Source organism: Haemaphysalis longicornis, unplaced genomic scaffold (genome assembly GCF_048455015.1).
Source record: "Haemaphysalis longicornis isolate Haplotype H1 unplaced genomic scaffold, Haemaphysalis longicornis Haplotype H1 scaffold_4, whole genome shotgun sequence".
NCBI classification, from domain to species: Eukaryota; Metazoa; Arthropoda; class Arachnida; order Ixodida; family Ixodidae; genus Haemaphysalis; species Haemaphysalis longicornis.
The window spans coordinates 57818057-57834097 of NW_027526361.1; the positions used below are offsets into that span (position 1 = coordinate 57818057).

Sequence of the window (16041 nt, forward strand, 5' to 3'; positions counted from 1 at the left end):
TTAAGCTACGTTTACTTTGATAGGTGGAAGAGGGGCAGTAGTTTGTAGTTGTGGGACTCTGGTAGCACGATGTAGTTTACTGATTGTGCGACGACTGGCACAACGAAGCGCCTACACAGTCCAAGTGTGTGTGAAATTAGGAGTGAAGGGTCGCGCCCCATGTGTGAAGGTGCTGACAGTAACAGTTCGAGCTACGATTTCTGTGGCCTATGGATTAGGTAGGCTTGCGCTCCAGAGGTGAGGGTGCTTGTAGCTACAGTTCGAGCCCAGATTTGAGTGGCCTTTTGATTATTTCCACCGTATTTTTTTACAGGCCTGAAACAATATGCTTCGTAAGTTTCAATTTTCTTTAAACTAATTTGTTGAAGCCGTCTAATTTGAAGTGTTTATGTCCGATTATGGTTCCAAGCAGTAGTGATTGTGAGAGTGTAAGCCGTAGTGATGGAAGAGGGCCGGTATGTCGGCGGTTGTTTGCGGCCGAGTACTGCTACTAAGTTACCATCCCACCGTTGCCATCCCAACGGGACGCGTCTACAGGAAGGCGTCTCCGTCGCCTCCGTCATGTGAGGTATACCGTGGTGGTAAGCGGTGAGCAAAAGTTCCTGCCTTGGTGATGACGACAAGAATCCGAAGGCAAACTTAACTGGTTTACTGCATGGCGAGAGATGAGCCGAAGAAATACAGGAACAATGTCCTTCCCGGCGAGCTTACAGCAAGACTCGAACACAGCGACAGCGGGGTTCGATGCTGTCAAAGGATGCGGTCTGCGCTCGGAGGAACCGCGTATTTATCCTCGAAGCGCTAACGGTCAAACAGTTCTTCTAAGGCTTCTGGAACAACGCACACGAACACTCTTTCCAGAGTTCGTGAGGGGCCGGCAGAAGCGGCGCACGTTGAGCCTGAGAGAGGGGGAGGTGATCTCGGCGAGCTGCGTCTGCCTCGCCGGGTGAGGTATCAACACGCAGAGTTTGCAGCTGTCGAAGTTCGTATCACGCCGACAGCGTGGCGCCCGGGATCCGGCCGGTCTCAGGCACGTTGCGGCTTGTCCGAGGAAGCTTTCTTTGCGTTTCTTACACACCGGGGCAATCCGCAGAACTTTGCAAGACGCGCGAACATGGTAGCGGCGTGAAGAATCGTAACAGTACTGATAAGCATTCTAATGTCCGTTCTGGTGCCAACGTGAAGCCCAGGCCACGGAGAATTGTTCCGAGTCTTCAACCTGCAACCAGTTGGGTAGCGTGTGCTAGGAAAGCAGAATAAAGGCGCAGATGTAATGTAATTTATAGTTAATTTGCTTGCCGTTTAAACTTTGCTGTGTTAATTAGCGGGTAAGTATGTGCTGCAGTTCTCGCTTGCATCCTTAATTTATGTTGCTTGTTGATGACTGTTCATGTCCCCTGAACCACAGCGCTAGCTCCTTTTTTTCTGCTATTCGCCCAGAGACTTTCACAAAGTTGTAACTTAAGAGCTGGTCCCATCTTTAGGATTTTATCTAGTACCGTAAAACCCCACCGTTTGTCTGGTCGATTCAGCAAGTTTCTGGAATAAATGTAGTATCCTCGCATCTTCGAAACTCTCTTCCCAGTTTTTTGGGCTCGATTATTTATTCATGCCTCTATTTCACGGCCGCTATACGTCTCGATTGCGTCGGATACTATTAGCGGCCTACGACTAGCGGTATCGTCGTCTTGGTCTTCCTCTTCGTCGTCCTGACTCTTCCAGAGTGGGGAGGACATTCCTGGTACCGCTGCGACGGAGTAATCTTCTTTCAGATCGCCTCGTTTCCACTTCAGGTACGACTCGTAACTTGGAACTCGCACCTCCGTACCCTGAGCCAAGGAGCACAGAACTCGGTAGCCTGCACAAAAGCATAATGAGATCAGTGTTAATGCTTCGTCAATAGTGGTGACACGTAGCGCCGAAAAAGCAAACGGGGACGAAAAGTATACACACGGACACAGAAGCGCGTGTCCGTGTTGTTACATGCTGGAAGGCGACCACGAACCTCTCGTCTCCGTCATGCGAGTGGTCTTGATGACGACTACAAGAAGCCGAAGGAAAACTTACCTGGTTTACTGTATGGTGAGCGATCAGCTGAAGCAAGACAAGAACAATGCTCTTCCTGGCGAGGTTACAGTACAGGACTCGAACAGAGTGATAGCATTGATCCGCTGCTCCAACAGCAATGCACTTCGGCGCTTGGGGCACCCCGTATTTATACCCAAAGCGCTAACGTTCAAACAATCGTTCCCCCTGCTTTCTGCACACGGCGCGACATGGTACAGACACACACAACGCTCTTTCCAGAGCTGGTGAGGGGTCGGTAGTAGCGGCGGCACACGCTGAGTCCGAGAAAGGGGAGAGAGGGGTTCACCGCTGCGGCTTCCGCGTCCTTCGGACGTGTATCCGCACGTCGCATTCGCCGCCTCTGAAGTTTGAATCAAGCCGACAGCGAGGTGCCAGCGATCCGGCCTTTCCCACGCATGTTGAGGCTGGTTGGGACCCGTTTGCGGTCGCTGCAGGCCTGATTAACCGAGACAGTGAACCCACGCAGAAGGCGCGTGAAGTGGTGGCTCCGCCACAAAGCACAAAAGCTCTGCAAGTAGCTTTCAGAAGAGCGGCGCGCTGATTAGTAACAGTGTGTATACTTTTCCTCCCCGTGCGTTTTTTTTTTTTTTTGCGCTACGTATCACCGCCATGAGTTACCAACTAGCCCATTCAACAGCTGTACTAAGTTAATGCTTTGTCAAGGAAGGACTGTCCTTCAAAAATGTACAGAAATTCAGTTTTGTCTTCCGACACATGAGCCCTCCCAAGCCGCGTCTCTCCATTTTGAGTTTTTTTGTTCGACCAATTATCTTGTTTTACACTATTATAACGATTAAATGGGTTAACTTCTCCAATTATGCATTTCTGTGGATACGCAGGGAGTAGTTACACGGTTGGACCGTTTTCACGATTTTTGGTGTTTCGGTTTGTTTTGGGGCCTTTTTATTTTTGCTTTCGTCACATGAGTGTGTTTATAAGACAGATATTTTCGAGCTCATTAGTAAATTTTATATTCGTTTATTTTGGTAGTTTTGATGATTCTTCAAAATTCCCTTCTACCGGCTACCTCCGTTTACACTATTAAAGCGTGTAAATGTGTTAACTTCCCCAGTTATTAATCTTTGCGTTGGTACAGAGGGTTACACGGTTGGTGCTGGGGGTACTTTATGCGTTAACAAAACGCCAAGCAACCGACGCAGACTTCGGTAGTAATAAACACTGCAGCGAACGGCTCAGTATGAATTCAGGCCGGTCAAAGCTCCTGAACATGCACCCAGGAAAAAGGCTAATGTACCCAAGGAAAAGGTTGATTAGCACTCCTTTTGTCATAGAAGACGCGGATAGAGACCCGGTCATCCTGTGACTGCCAAATCAAAGGAACAGGTGCCCAAGCCCAGCAAAGACGTAGTCCCGTTTACTGGTGTTTGGGCGAGAGCCACGCTTGTTTTATTCACATTCACTATTGACCTTTGCTACCATGCAGCGCAGCTGAACGTCATTTGATTAAGATAGGTGCCCTGAAAAAAAAAATCGATGTTCACACTCCCACTGCTCGCTGCCTGAAGTTCAAGAACATTTGATCTTACGTGTCAGAGCAGCGCCAACAGCTCGCGGCTTTCTCAACTACGAAAATGCTACCCACCTTTCAGTTTTTCTTTTCATTTCTTTTTACTCCACTCTTGTAAACATTTTACTCAGTCCCTTACTCAAATCAGTATTCAAATTACCCGCCCTTCTTCTTTGTCTCTTTCCTTCTTGATATTCTACTTTCAGCTGAAAATTTCGATTAGGATTTGCTTCTCCTGCGTAACCACTTATTATAATTTGATCACCACTTGCTGTTTTGTGCATTAGGCATATGCGAAAGGCCAGATATAAAAGTTAAAATAAATGTGGCCCCCATTACCAGCCCTAACTAGCCGTGGTATAAGTAATTTATTTAGTCGCATAGTGTGCGAGAGTACACCGGCTTATGCTTGCGCATTTTTTCCCCTTGAATGATGGTGATGATGATGATTGCTATTGGTTTCCCCTTTGTAGCGGGGTGATGACATATCATCTTACCAAAAAGGACTAATATACCATGTTTTACACTCTTGGTTTAATACTAGCGCTGCTTAGGGCTGGCACAAAAAGCTTATTAGGCACAAAATACTTTTTTTTCTGTTACAGGTGGTAACTGTCCTAGGCAGTATTCCCCTCTCTGCTTTTCGTCCACCAACATTCTAATTTGTTTTTCGTCCCCTCGACAGCCTTGGAAGTCAACTTGCATGTATAACAGAGGGGTACTTCACCGCAGCAGTGACCAGGCTGCAGTGGTGCACCCTTTACAGGAGCACGTAGTTATACCATCATTCAAAAATTTCAGCGGGGATGTGGGGGATGATTAAGGTCATACAGCGATTGGATTCACTGAAATTACAGTGATTTCAGTTGTGTAATTCCAGCAACAAAAGGTGATGGTAATTAAGCTTGTGGGGTCCCCTTCGCCTCAGGGTTGTCTCAAGTGTCACCCTGCCGGAGGTCCTGGAAAGCTGTAGTCCAAGGATTTGTATTAATTTTAGCGCTTACAAGAGTAGCAGGTTTCAGAAAAACGGTTCTGTGCAATATCGGGTGTCAGTCCAGTTTCCCTCTGCTGTTCTTCACTGCCAATATTCCAGTCTCAAGGCTTGCTGCACCCATGGCTGCAAGCGTGCAGGCATGTAGCGCCATCTTATGCATAAAAGAGGAACCAAGCTGAAGCGGGAAAGATAATTGAAGCTGACAGCACCGAAGTTCGCGAACTCACTTCAATGCTTAGAATGTCCTGGCTGCGGGCACACGGAAGGTGTATTGGTCTGGACGGGACGGTAACCTAGAAAGCTGACCTAGGAGAGGTGAGGAACCATCTACTATCCGTGCAAACGCCTGGAGCGACCCCGTGATTCGAAAAAAAGCGTTTTGAATTTTCGCGGTCATTTTCGCGGAAGAGAAAACTTCCTCACAGGGGTCCCTGAAGAGCAGCGTGTCCCACAGTATGAGCATGTTCTGGCGGATGTCGCGGCAGATCTCGGCGCAGACGTAGCCACAGCTCACAAGGAACACTGCGGCGATGACGACGCCTGCCAGCGCTGCCAGAATCACTCCGATCAGCCACTGCATCTCTTCGTCGGCCTTCCGCAGCACGTCGGCAAACTGCACCCACGTTGTTACCAATGAGTCTGCAGCCTAGTCCTATGGTGTGAGAGGGCATGGAACGGCGAGCCACATGGGACCTAGCGCGTGCTTTATGGTTGGCTAGTCCGTGCCCAAGACACACACGCGCGCATGCGTGCGGGCGTAAGGAACATTACACAGTAAAAGCTCGTTAATTCGTACTCTGTTAATTCGAACTTACAGTTCAATTCGACCTTACTCCCTGGTCCCGGCACAGCCCTGTATATTTCGGTGATAGAAAACTCCCGATAATTCGAACGGGTCAGTATTACGGGTTAATTCGTAATAGGATTCCCTGGTTTCCATCGCTCCTTGCAGAAGAAGTCGGCCCAGAGTGATTACAATGTCTTGTAAATCCAAACAAAACCAAATTTACTAGAGATGAAAAACAACTAAACAGAAAAACAACAGCGTAGTGCACGCGCTACGCTGCTGTGACAGTTTATTAATTATATATTATAAACTAATTTCGTTCGCTGTTCGCGCTCCATGAATATTATTTACGAAATCACCTGCCCCAAACGTGTAGTAGCGCCTAATTCGCGATAAGGAGTCCGGAAGTAGTTTCTTTGTGTTCTTCCCGCGCAGTGTGGCTCGATGTCCATTCATTCTCCGCTTAATTCGAACAATTTTATGGCCCCCTTCGAGTTCGAATTAACGAAGTTTTACTGTAGTATCTTCTAGAAATAAATTGGCCGCGCACATGCTTGCTTAGTTGCGAATGTCGTCGAAATACGATAGTCTTCTGCCGTAGCTGTCACGTAACTGCCTCTGCCAACTCTCACGTTGTTCTCCTTCTGTCTCCAATGATAAACGCAACTACAGGTTTGTTTTGAATTCAATTCAATTTTCCTGTGTTCGGGATGCTGGCGCGTTGCTCGAACACACGGCCCTAGCCTTTTTTTGTATTTTGTGTTATAATATTATTTCTAGCGTGTGTTCTTCGTTCACTGTCGCAAAAATTACGCCGACGTTTTTTTTTTTTTATTAAAAGAACGCTGCTAGTATCAGTTATGTAACTTAGTTTTTCCTCAAATATGGCGAATGTTTTCTTCTTGGTGAACAGTGTTGACAGGTACGAAGTATGCTAACAGAATTGGTAGTTTGGAAACGTTCTGCCTGTATTGAGAGGGCAAGGTTCACTCAAGAGGTCGATGTCCACGGCGACCGTTTATTCGGAAGCCGCTTGAGCGAGAAACTAGCGGGCACGCACGATGATGATGAGCATCTACAGAGATGATGACGAAGTTCTGGCGGTTCAGCTAAGGATGAACACAATGTACAGATAAAGGGGGTGAACTGACAGCAGTCAAGAATCCTCACACCAGGAGTGGTCCACCAACCTGATGGAATGGCCAAGGGCGCTCACAATATAAACATTTCGTTCAAGAATTCTAATGTTTGGCCATGGCAGATGAATCGACAGACAGACTGACAAACGTACACACATGCACACATACCAAAATTTTCGCGTTTTTGTAGTCGAAGACTTTCCTCTTTAAATTGTAAGGGCACGGAGAGCCAAGAAGTTATTCCCGTATGCACACACATTTCCCATAGGCAACAAAACCTACAGGCACTTCGAATACGCATTTGCGTATGTATAGCAGTACACTACACCGCATGCATCACTTTGCCTAAAGGCGGCACTCACATCCTCCGTCGCTGCTGTCGGCTGGATCGCGGAGCCGCTCATTTCGATCGTCGTGCACATGTTCGGCACTGTGCGCAGAGTCTGTATGCACCTTGGCGCGTGGTGTACGCCCCGTGAATGCGCGAGCTACGTGCAGCTGTCTTCCTCTTCTACCTTCTCCGCTACGCGCGAAGCCATCCGGGTAGAGAGTGTACGAACGAGCTCGTCCTTTTGGAAAAGGGGCGAACCGTACCTTGCAGGTAGTCACGGCCAGTGGAGCAGTTAAGGAGTGCAAATTGTGCAACAAGTGACCTGGAATCTCCATGCTTATTGTATCTTTCAAGATAATCGCGCCGAAGTACAACTTCATTGTCCCGTTAGCGAGGGAGCACGACGACAGGTGCCCCTCGTTGCACATAGGTGAGACAGCATGTCTCTCTTTGTGAATTCTACACAAGCTAATCCTGACTGTATATCATCAAGGATTGCTCTTACGCCCAAATAAGGTAACCTTTTTTTCTTATCCTGGACCCTCTTGAAAGCGACTAAAAAAATATTCGACCACGTGCTTCCCAAGGCGCGCCACTTTACCACGTATGCTTGAATCCAAATAGACGTTTTATGAGAATGGATTGCACAAGGCTCGACAGGAAAGGAGGTGCCACACTATGTACGGGCGTATGCATTATAATTATTATTACTGTTGCAAAGTTGCCATCCCACCGCTGGCAACCCGTTGTTGCGTTCGGGCAGGCGTCCCCGAGCTGAGCTCCGTCGCCTCCGTCATGCGTCTGGTAGCAAGGTGAAGCGAGCGGCCAGCAAATGTTGCTGTTTTGGAGAAGACGACCAGAAGCCAAAGGCAAACTTAACTGGTTTACTGCATGGCGAGAGATGAGCCGAAGAGATACAGGAACAATTCCCTGACGGGCGAGGTAACAGTACAGCACTCAAGCAGAGTGACAGCATTGAGTTACTGCTCCAACAGCCAGGAATGAACTTCAGCGTTTGGGGCACCCCCTATTTATACCCAAAACGCCAATAGTCAAACAAGCCTTCCCCCTGCTTTTGCACACGGCGCGACATACTTTTTTCAGAGTTCGTGAGGGGTCGGTAGTAGTGGCACACGCCGAGTCCGAAAGAGAGGGATAGAGGGGTTCTCCGCTGCGGCTTCCGCGTCCTTCGGACGTGTCTCCACACGTCGCGTTTGCCGCCGCCGAAGTTTTAATCACGCTGACAGCGAAGCGCCAGCGATCCGGCCTTTCCCAGGCATGTTGCGGCTCGTTGGGATCTGTTGGCTGTCGCTGCAAGTCCGAGTCACCGACACAGAGGCGTCCATGCAGAAGGGGCGCGTAGTAGTGGCTCCGCCACAAAGCACAGAAGCGCTGCACGAAGCTTGCAGCCCAGCGGCGCGCTGATTCGTAACTTTACTTAGAGCCCATGCATTTTTGGACGCTGCAGGACAAAAAGCTTTCCCATCATCGAACATTTTAAGCCATGGAGGAAGATTCTTTCCTCCATGGCATGAGCAAACAATACTCCGTGACTTCTTTCCTCCGTCGTTTTATCCGAATACTATATACGCCGGGGTGGCTAGATCCTGTTGTGGTGAGGCAATGCTCTTTGCCTCCCAGGGAGCCTTTCTCTAGTATGATAGCACCTATGTAGTTTATCCTAACTGGTATTCGATGATATTTATAACGTAGCAGGCAGAAATCTTCAACGGCGAGTGTTTGGTAACGTTTATTCTCACCTGTGCCCGCCGCCCCGCCATTAATAGATATGGAGAAATAAAAGTCGTACTGCGTTCCACTTTGTAATAAACTTCCCTGCTTTAAAATTTGGTGCGCACATTTCAAGGGGGACTGAATTACCGCGAAAGGGGAGTCCGGCCGATCCGAAGATGCAGGTTCGTATACAAACGGTGGTATCTCGTTGTAAGATCGACTGAACACGGTCGAGCGCACCCCACCCTATATTCCCCGCTATGCCGCTTCTGCGAAGTCTCCGGGACCATATTTCACACCGTAAGGGGCTCGCACTATCCCGTCCATTCTTCTTACGAGCTTTGGGAGGAAGCACTGGCCAGCCCTACCTCGATGACCAGCGCTTGCTGCTGGTGTTGATGGAACTGAAGCAAGAAGGGCTCAAAGAGACTTGAAGGCTCTTCCATCTAGCAATAAAGATGTCCACACAATGGACGCGCACGGTCATACACAATTTAGATTTTGAATACTGTGCTGTGCAGACTACAGAAATTGATATAACGTATGTGTAGTTTACCCGATGTTGTTGTATAGTTATGTTAGAATTGTATAAGGTTTGAATTACTGTTTGTACTCCTACTTTGTTTCTTGTAACAAACTGCTGTTTGCGCTGCTTGGGGCTAGGGGCCTAGTCGGGGGAATTTATGTTTCCTTCTTCCAAAGCCCCACGGCAATCTGTTGTGTTGACCAAATAAAGAATTCAATTCCAGTCTCTTCACCCGGATTGCACGGCGATGCGCACACAAAAGGCACCGTGTCTCCAGGGCCTCGTTTGCTGCTGGGTCGTCAGGGGTCTTCAGTAAGGACCCACTTTCCAATCATGGCAAATGGCGGGTAGCAGTAACCTTGCATCCCAGTCTGTCGAGCTTGCCAAACGGCTCCGCTAACGCGCACGTGCCATTTTCATTCTCGGTAGCATGCATGTGTTTCTGGCCTCCATCCATCCACTAGACAGGGGAAAAGTCGACCCATCTGCATCCAGATCTAGATCTACTATTACTACTACTACTATTACTACTACTAGTAGTAGTAGTAGTAGTAGTACTAGTAGTAGTAGTAGTAGTAGTAGTAGTAGTAGAGAACTTCATTGGCAGAGGAATGGGTGTGGCTCCTCATTCCAGGAGCCCAAGTTACGACTTGGGGATCTTTGCCCCGGACTCCACCCTCAGGAATGATCGCTGCCCTTGCTGGGCGAGTCGGCGAACCGTAAATGATAGAATTACAGGATGCTGCAGCAATACATCAGCCGCTTTAAAAAAATAAAAGTCGTTTTTAACAAACGGCTGGCTTGAGTGAGCTCGAACTTAGCACGAAGGTCGCATTTTGTGGCCGATTCTTTTTTTTTAAGAATAATGCAGGAAACAGCAATTATTCTTGAAAAAAAAAAAGGGAGAGGGGGCAGTTTTCGCGTATGGGCGCAGACTAAGACTTTTTAGTTTTTTTACATGTATTTGCACAAGGAAATAAGTCAGACCGCCAAGCTTTTCTTTCATGGGAAGAAATTAATGACCTTCGTGCTAAATTTGAGTGCACAGGAGCTAGCGGTTTGTAAATTAAAACTAACAAATAAGCGTCTTTAAACAAAGACGCTCATTTATTATGTATTTATGTACTGGCTCGATTCATGGGCGCCCGAACTCTGACCACCAACGGCATGCTTTTTGTTGCGCTTAGGATTTTTCCTCAATTGTTTAGATCAAACTGCCACTCTTCGCAGGTCCCGTGCATCGAATCATGCACTTCAAACAAACGCTGCCCTTTTCGCTGCAGAAGCGCTTGTAAAATGGCTGGCGGTTCGGTCAACACAAATGACAAACACCAGCTGCGACTATAGTACCACGCACGTTATACAAAACAAATCACCCCAGCTGTTTTCACAGGACGAATGGCTGAACGGCGATTGAGAGAGACCGGAGACAGAGAAGATGTCGAAAGTTCAGAGACCGTATTCACGCCGCCCTATCCAGCGCAAAGCTGGTCAATCGTTCAGTCACCAGGCAAAGAAATGGCCACCTGCAGACGATTTTAAATCTTTTTTTTGCACCCAACCTGACTGCTTCGGCGTGCGTAAACAAAGCGGGCGTTTCGAGGAATATAAAAGGCCGCGTTTACATGACTACGACAGCAGCGCAGCGAACCCACTTTCTGCCGTGTCAACATGTAAACGGCAGGATTCGCTCGCGTTCTCTTGGCACCGCAAATATCTAGATGTAGCTCCCCTAAGGAGCAGAGATGCGCGTCCATCCGCCATCTTGAGCTCCAGGTCGTGCGGGAAAGCCACCCGTCTCGCATGTACGAGCTGCCGCCGGTCGCTGCGCTAGCGGCAGCGGCGAGGAGCGGCGCGGGCAAAAACTGGCGCACGATAATCGGCTACTTATCAGCTCAAACGGCCGCCGCTTCCGCAACCACCGATGCTCAGTTGAGCAGAACTGGCTGAATAACGGGGTTATGGGTGCAGCACTGAAAGCGGGCTTTCCTGTCGAACTGGAACCCGCGGCATGTGGCAATCAGACACGCAACTCTTGCGTTACGCGATATACAGGATTTCTACTGGGACCGCTTTCACAACGCCGTATGTGACAAAAATACTTTATAAATCCAGATCCTGGTCTTCAGTAAAATCGCGCCTTCCACCGATTATTCGCAGCTTACCGTCGCCCTAGCTAGAAATTTCACGGCTGCACTGCAACCTAATGCTTTCTTCGATAACTGAAACCATTGTAACTGCAATTGGAGCTCGTTAATCAAATACAAGGCCTATGAAAGCCCACTTTTTGCGAGCATTGATTGCACGCATTTGATTATTTCGCATAGTCCTGCTCCTATTTTAGTCAAGTGGAATTCGGGTTGAGTGCTCGAAGGAACCAATTGATAGATGTGACACGCTCTGATGCTCAAATGAGTGAGCAGCGGGTCGGTGTTTATCACCCGCACTGTCTTATTCATCATCAACCTGTCTACGCCCACTGCAGGGTAAAGGCCTCTCCCATAGATCTCCAACTATCCCGGTCCTATGCTAACTGCTACCAATTTATCCCCGCAAACTTCTTGATCTCACCTACCAATCTAATTTTCTGCCGCCCCCCTGCCACGCTTGCCTTCTCTAGGGATCAACTCATTTACCTTGTCAACTCTGTTACCCTTAAATATCGACGGCTATCTTGCCTTTGCATAACTTTATGGCTGAAACTAAAATCTTAGCCCCTGGACACTGGTCTTTCTTGATATAACTTCAGATAATTATTGTTCTAGCAGTTTTCTGACATTTTTGACTTCGTAAACCAAAGCAGTGAAGATATTTTCTGCTCCCCCAACTTTTGTCCCGAAAATGCGATGTTCTGGAAGCATTAAACACTTATCTCTGCTAAACTCTGTTTTTGGGCATGTCACAGTTAACAAAGAGAACAGTGCAAAACAGACGATGCACAAATGAAGAAAAAAGGACAAACACAAGCACCAACTTGCAACTGATTTGTATTTTCATATTTTAGATGCCTTAAATCCAGAAATCAGGTTTTTGGGGGGTTGTCGGAATCCTCCTGGGGGTGTTGGGGCGGGGTGCTCATGGTTGCAGAATTTTTTTGGGGTGTGTCGAAGTCCTCCTAGGGAAGTGTTCGGGGGGCGTGTATAAATCCCTTCCTTAAAGGAAGATCAAAAGAACATCACTATAATGCACATGAAGTGATTAGTGATCACTTAAGCGGTCTACACTGTCATGATTGCATTTGCTGCTCTCCAATCTTTCCCGAAACAAAGGTTATTGATAACACAAAAAGAAAATAACTACAGAAACCAATAGAGCACCCAAAAGAAAATTGTATTAGTAAGCCCTCGTTATCCCTTTCAAAAAGATTGTTTCTGGCCCACAGATGATTGTGTACGTGTTTGTGGCGCATGACAATGGTGCAGTGTGACGACTGCATGGAATCTGTAGCAATTGCTAGTCCTGTTCTTTCTTTGTAGCAATTGTTAGTCCTGTTCTTTCTTTCTTTTTGCATATATGTGACATGCTGAAAAATACAAATTAGTTGTAAGTCAGCGCTGGCAATTGTCCTCCTTTTCTTCAGTCTTCTGCATCATCCGTTTTGCACTGTTCCCTTTTTTATTAGTCATGAACCAACTCGCCCAAGCCTCAACCATATCACACACAGTGCATCAATGGAGAAAAGAAACAAAAGATAGCTTTAAAGCAACAATATAACTCAGCGTGTTTGGACACTCGTAGCTAAATCTGGCCGTAAAGGACTCGCAATGAAGGCAAAAGGAGTAAGAATGCATTGGTAGACAACCCTCACTATGGTGGCATAATAAATGAAAATACGTTTCTGCATATAAAATTCCACTTAAACAAGAGAAACGACAAGGACTTACTTTTGCACCTCACTTCATTGAAATATCCACAAACATTTCAAAGCAGATAATTAGATGAGCAGGCAAGCACACGCATAAAATAAACAGAAATGCAGCGAGATCAAGCACCACGAAAAGCAAGTACTTTTCAAGAATACACAGAGAAGGTAAACACCGTGAAGGTATGTGATGTGGATTCACAGGTCAAAATAGCCTTGAGGACAAAGCAGCAGCCACTTACACTGCGGCCACATTCTTACATTTAAACGTAATTCACTTTAATGCTCAGATAACAAATGCATCATTTATAAGTCTACACCTGGCTTAACAATAGTACACGGAGGACTTAACCATCTAGTTACACTTTGACAATATGAATATTATATGTATTTGTATCATTGAACTAAAAAAAATTTTGCAAACATTTTTTTATACCTCAGCGACATCAAGGTCGATTCCAAGACAACTGAGACCTATAAAGGGTGAGGGTCTAACTTTTTAAGAACCACCGGAAGCTTGCAAACAGACAGCAATTCTCTGCACCAAATCACAGAACACCAGGCATCGCTCATTCAGTCCTACCTAGCCCACACATCCCTTCACTTCTGCGAGGTATTTCTCATATTTCTTCTCCTGCGCTTCCTGAAGCTTCTTCACCTTCTTCAGCTGCCCTTTGCTCAGCTCCTTCCCCTCGGCATCATGGGTGGGCAGACCTGTCTCCAAATCAAACTGGCTGTACTTGTCCGTTTCACTGAGAAACATTTCCTTTGGGTTTACAGCTCGCTGCATGTCCCTTTCTGCCTTCTTCTGCTCCATCTCCAACCTCTTCTTCTCCTTCTCTTCCCTCTTCTTCTCTTCTTTCCTCCTTTTCTCCTCTCTCTCTGCCATAATGGCTTCTCTGCCCACAATCTTGATGACTGATGTCATCGCTCCATTCTCACCCTCACGGTCTTCCAGACGCACTCCCAATTCGGGCAGCACTGAGTCTCTGAGGGAATCACACAGCTCCATCAGTTCAGTGCTTTCGCGTGAACCACTGAAGCTCATGGCAATGCCACGCACGTTCTGGCGAAACATGGCCAGTGCTTCTAGGTAAGGCTGCAAGGCCTCTTCGTGCGCAATGTTCGCCGCCTTGCTGTCTCCTGTTCCGAGTCCAATGACGGGCGTCACAGTCTCGTTTGCAACTCCGAACACTTCCAAAATGTGCGTAACATACCCTGCAACATTGCGAAGCAAGGTTACATCTGGAGACTTCTTCTGCTCCTGTTTGCTCCTAAGGTACACGTTGCATGCCGTCACGGCCGTGCGGAGGCCCTCCAAAGCTGTCCTCGTGTCAATGTTGTCACACAGGGCTGCATGGACATCAGCCTTTGCAGCGAGGAACTTGGTGTTGAGGCACACCTCCTCTTCAGACCATTTGACAAAAGCACTGGCACTGTCCGCTCCAGGTGCTCCCCGCAGGAGATCTTTGATGTTAAGGAAGAACTCGCTGAACACTTTTTCCCACTGCGACGCCATGTCCATAGTGTTTTCACTGTAGTCGAGCGTGTCCTTCCACGAGTGGAGCAGGAAAGCCATGCGCAGTCTTCGTGCCGAGTGCCGGCTGAGGGCATCGCGGATGCTGACGAAGTTTTTGAGGGACTTGGACATCTTGCAGCCAGCGATGGTTAGGTGTCCCGAATGCAAGAAGTAGCGGACCCAGTGGTCGTTGCCGTAATATGCCTCGGCCTGGGCCAGTTCATTGTCGTGGTGCGGAAACTTGAGGTCGTATCCACCAGTGTGAATGTCCAACGAGGCTCCGAGGAGGCTACTGGCCATCACCGAGCACTCAATGTGCCAGCCGGGTCGTCCGGGACCCCAGGGCGAGTCCCAAGCCGGTTCGCCAGGTTTGGAAGCTTTCCAGAGAGCGAAGTCGTTGGCATTTCTCTTCTCGTCGTCGGAGGCCACGGTGAGCGCTCCTTCACCTTCTTTCAGCGCTTTCTGGTCGCCGTATGCCTCGGGGACGAGCTTTGCATAGAAGTGGTCCGGGTCAGCGTCGAAGCGGGCGGTGTCGAAGTAGACAGAGCCGTTGGATACGTAACCGAACCCACGTTCGATGATTTTCGTGACGTAGTCTACAATCTCCGGCACGTATTCACTCACACGCGTCACCACGTCCGGTGGGCGCACGTACAGTGCTGCCATGTCCTTGTAAAACTCTTCCTCGAAGTGTCTGGCCAACTTCCCGAAAATAGAATGGTCGGAGACGGTGGCACCCATCTGCGAGTCCAGCCAGTCGGAGACCGGGTCCTTGGCTGCGTCGAGAAGCGCCTGAGTCTCAGACTGCCCGCATCCCACGCTTACGGCTTCCTGAAACTTATCAACAGCTTGCTGAGCCTGCTCCAGCAAGCGTGTGCACATGACCCGCTTGTCAGGGTCGTCCTCCTTGTCTAGTTTAGCTTTGTAACGGTCGATCGCCGATTTCACGTCACTCAGAAGTGTTTCAACAGGCCGGTCGCCTTTGCCACGATAGCTCTCGAAAAGATGATCTTGCCGAGCTCGTTTGATGATCTTGTCGTCGATGTCAGTGATGTTCATCACGTAAAAAACGTTGTAGCCGAAATAGTCCGTGAGGACACGACGAAGAATATCGAAACTGATGTAAGAACGGGCATGACCCATGTGCGAAGCGTCGTACACCGTTGGACCACAGCTGTACCAAAGCACGCGGTTTCCGTCTTGCGGCACAAACAGTTCTTTCGATCTTGTAAGGCTGTTGTACAGGCGCAACTGAGGCATAAGTGGATTCTCGGGAGATTTCCATGACGGCTGGCTGCGCTTGACATTTTTGGTATCTGCCATGTTGGCGGTGAATGCGATGAAAGGGCGGTTCTTCAAACAGCCGCACCGGCCGATCAACGACGAATGATGCAACGAGTTCTGCGAGTACGTTGCAGAAAATCGGTATCGACACGACGAAGTGTTGTGTTGTCAGCGCAGACAAACCAAACAATAAATTTAACGTTTTACAAAATATTTGTTGCCCAATTAGTTTGGTAAATGAGCTTTAAG

General features: G+C 48.1%; 2 protein-coding genes across 2 annotated transcripts; both read right to left on the bottom strand.

Annotated features, from left to right (window-relative positions):
• Nucleotides 1-1170: 1170 nt before the first annotated feature.
• Nucleotides 1171-9047, bottom strand: LOC144179758 (uncharacterized). The gene is made up of 3 exons (XM_077708196.1): nt 8970-9047; nt 5034-5223; nt 1171-1858 (listed from the first exon to the last, which is right to left on the bottom strand). Exons 1-3 carry the CDS (start codon nt 9045-9047, stop codon nt 1608-1610), a joined length of 519 nt encoding a protein of 172 aa, XP_077564322.1. The 3' UTR covers nt 1171-1607.
• A 3050-nt stretch (nt 9048-12097) lies between these two features.
• Nucleotides 12098-15914, bottom strand: Cysrs (cysteine--tRNA ligase, cytoplasmic). The gene has a single exon (XM_077706842.1). The coding sequence runs from the start codon at nt 15829-15831 to the stop codon at nt 13573-13575; it is 2259 nt and encodes a 752-aa protein (XP_077562968.1). The 5' UTR covers nt 15832-15914; the 3' UTR covers nt 12098-13572.
• Nucleotides 15915-16041: the final 127 nt, after the last annotated feature.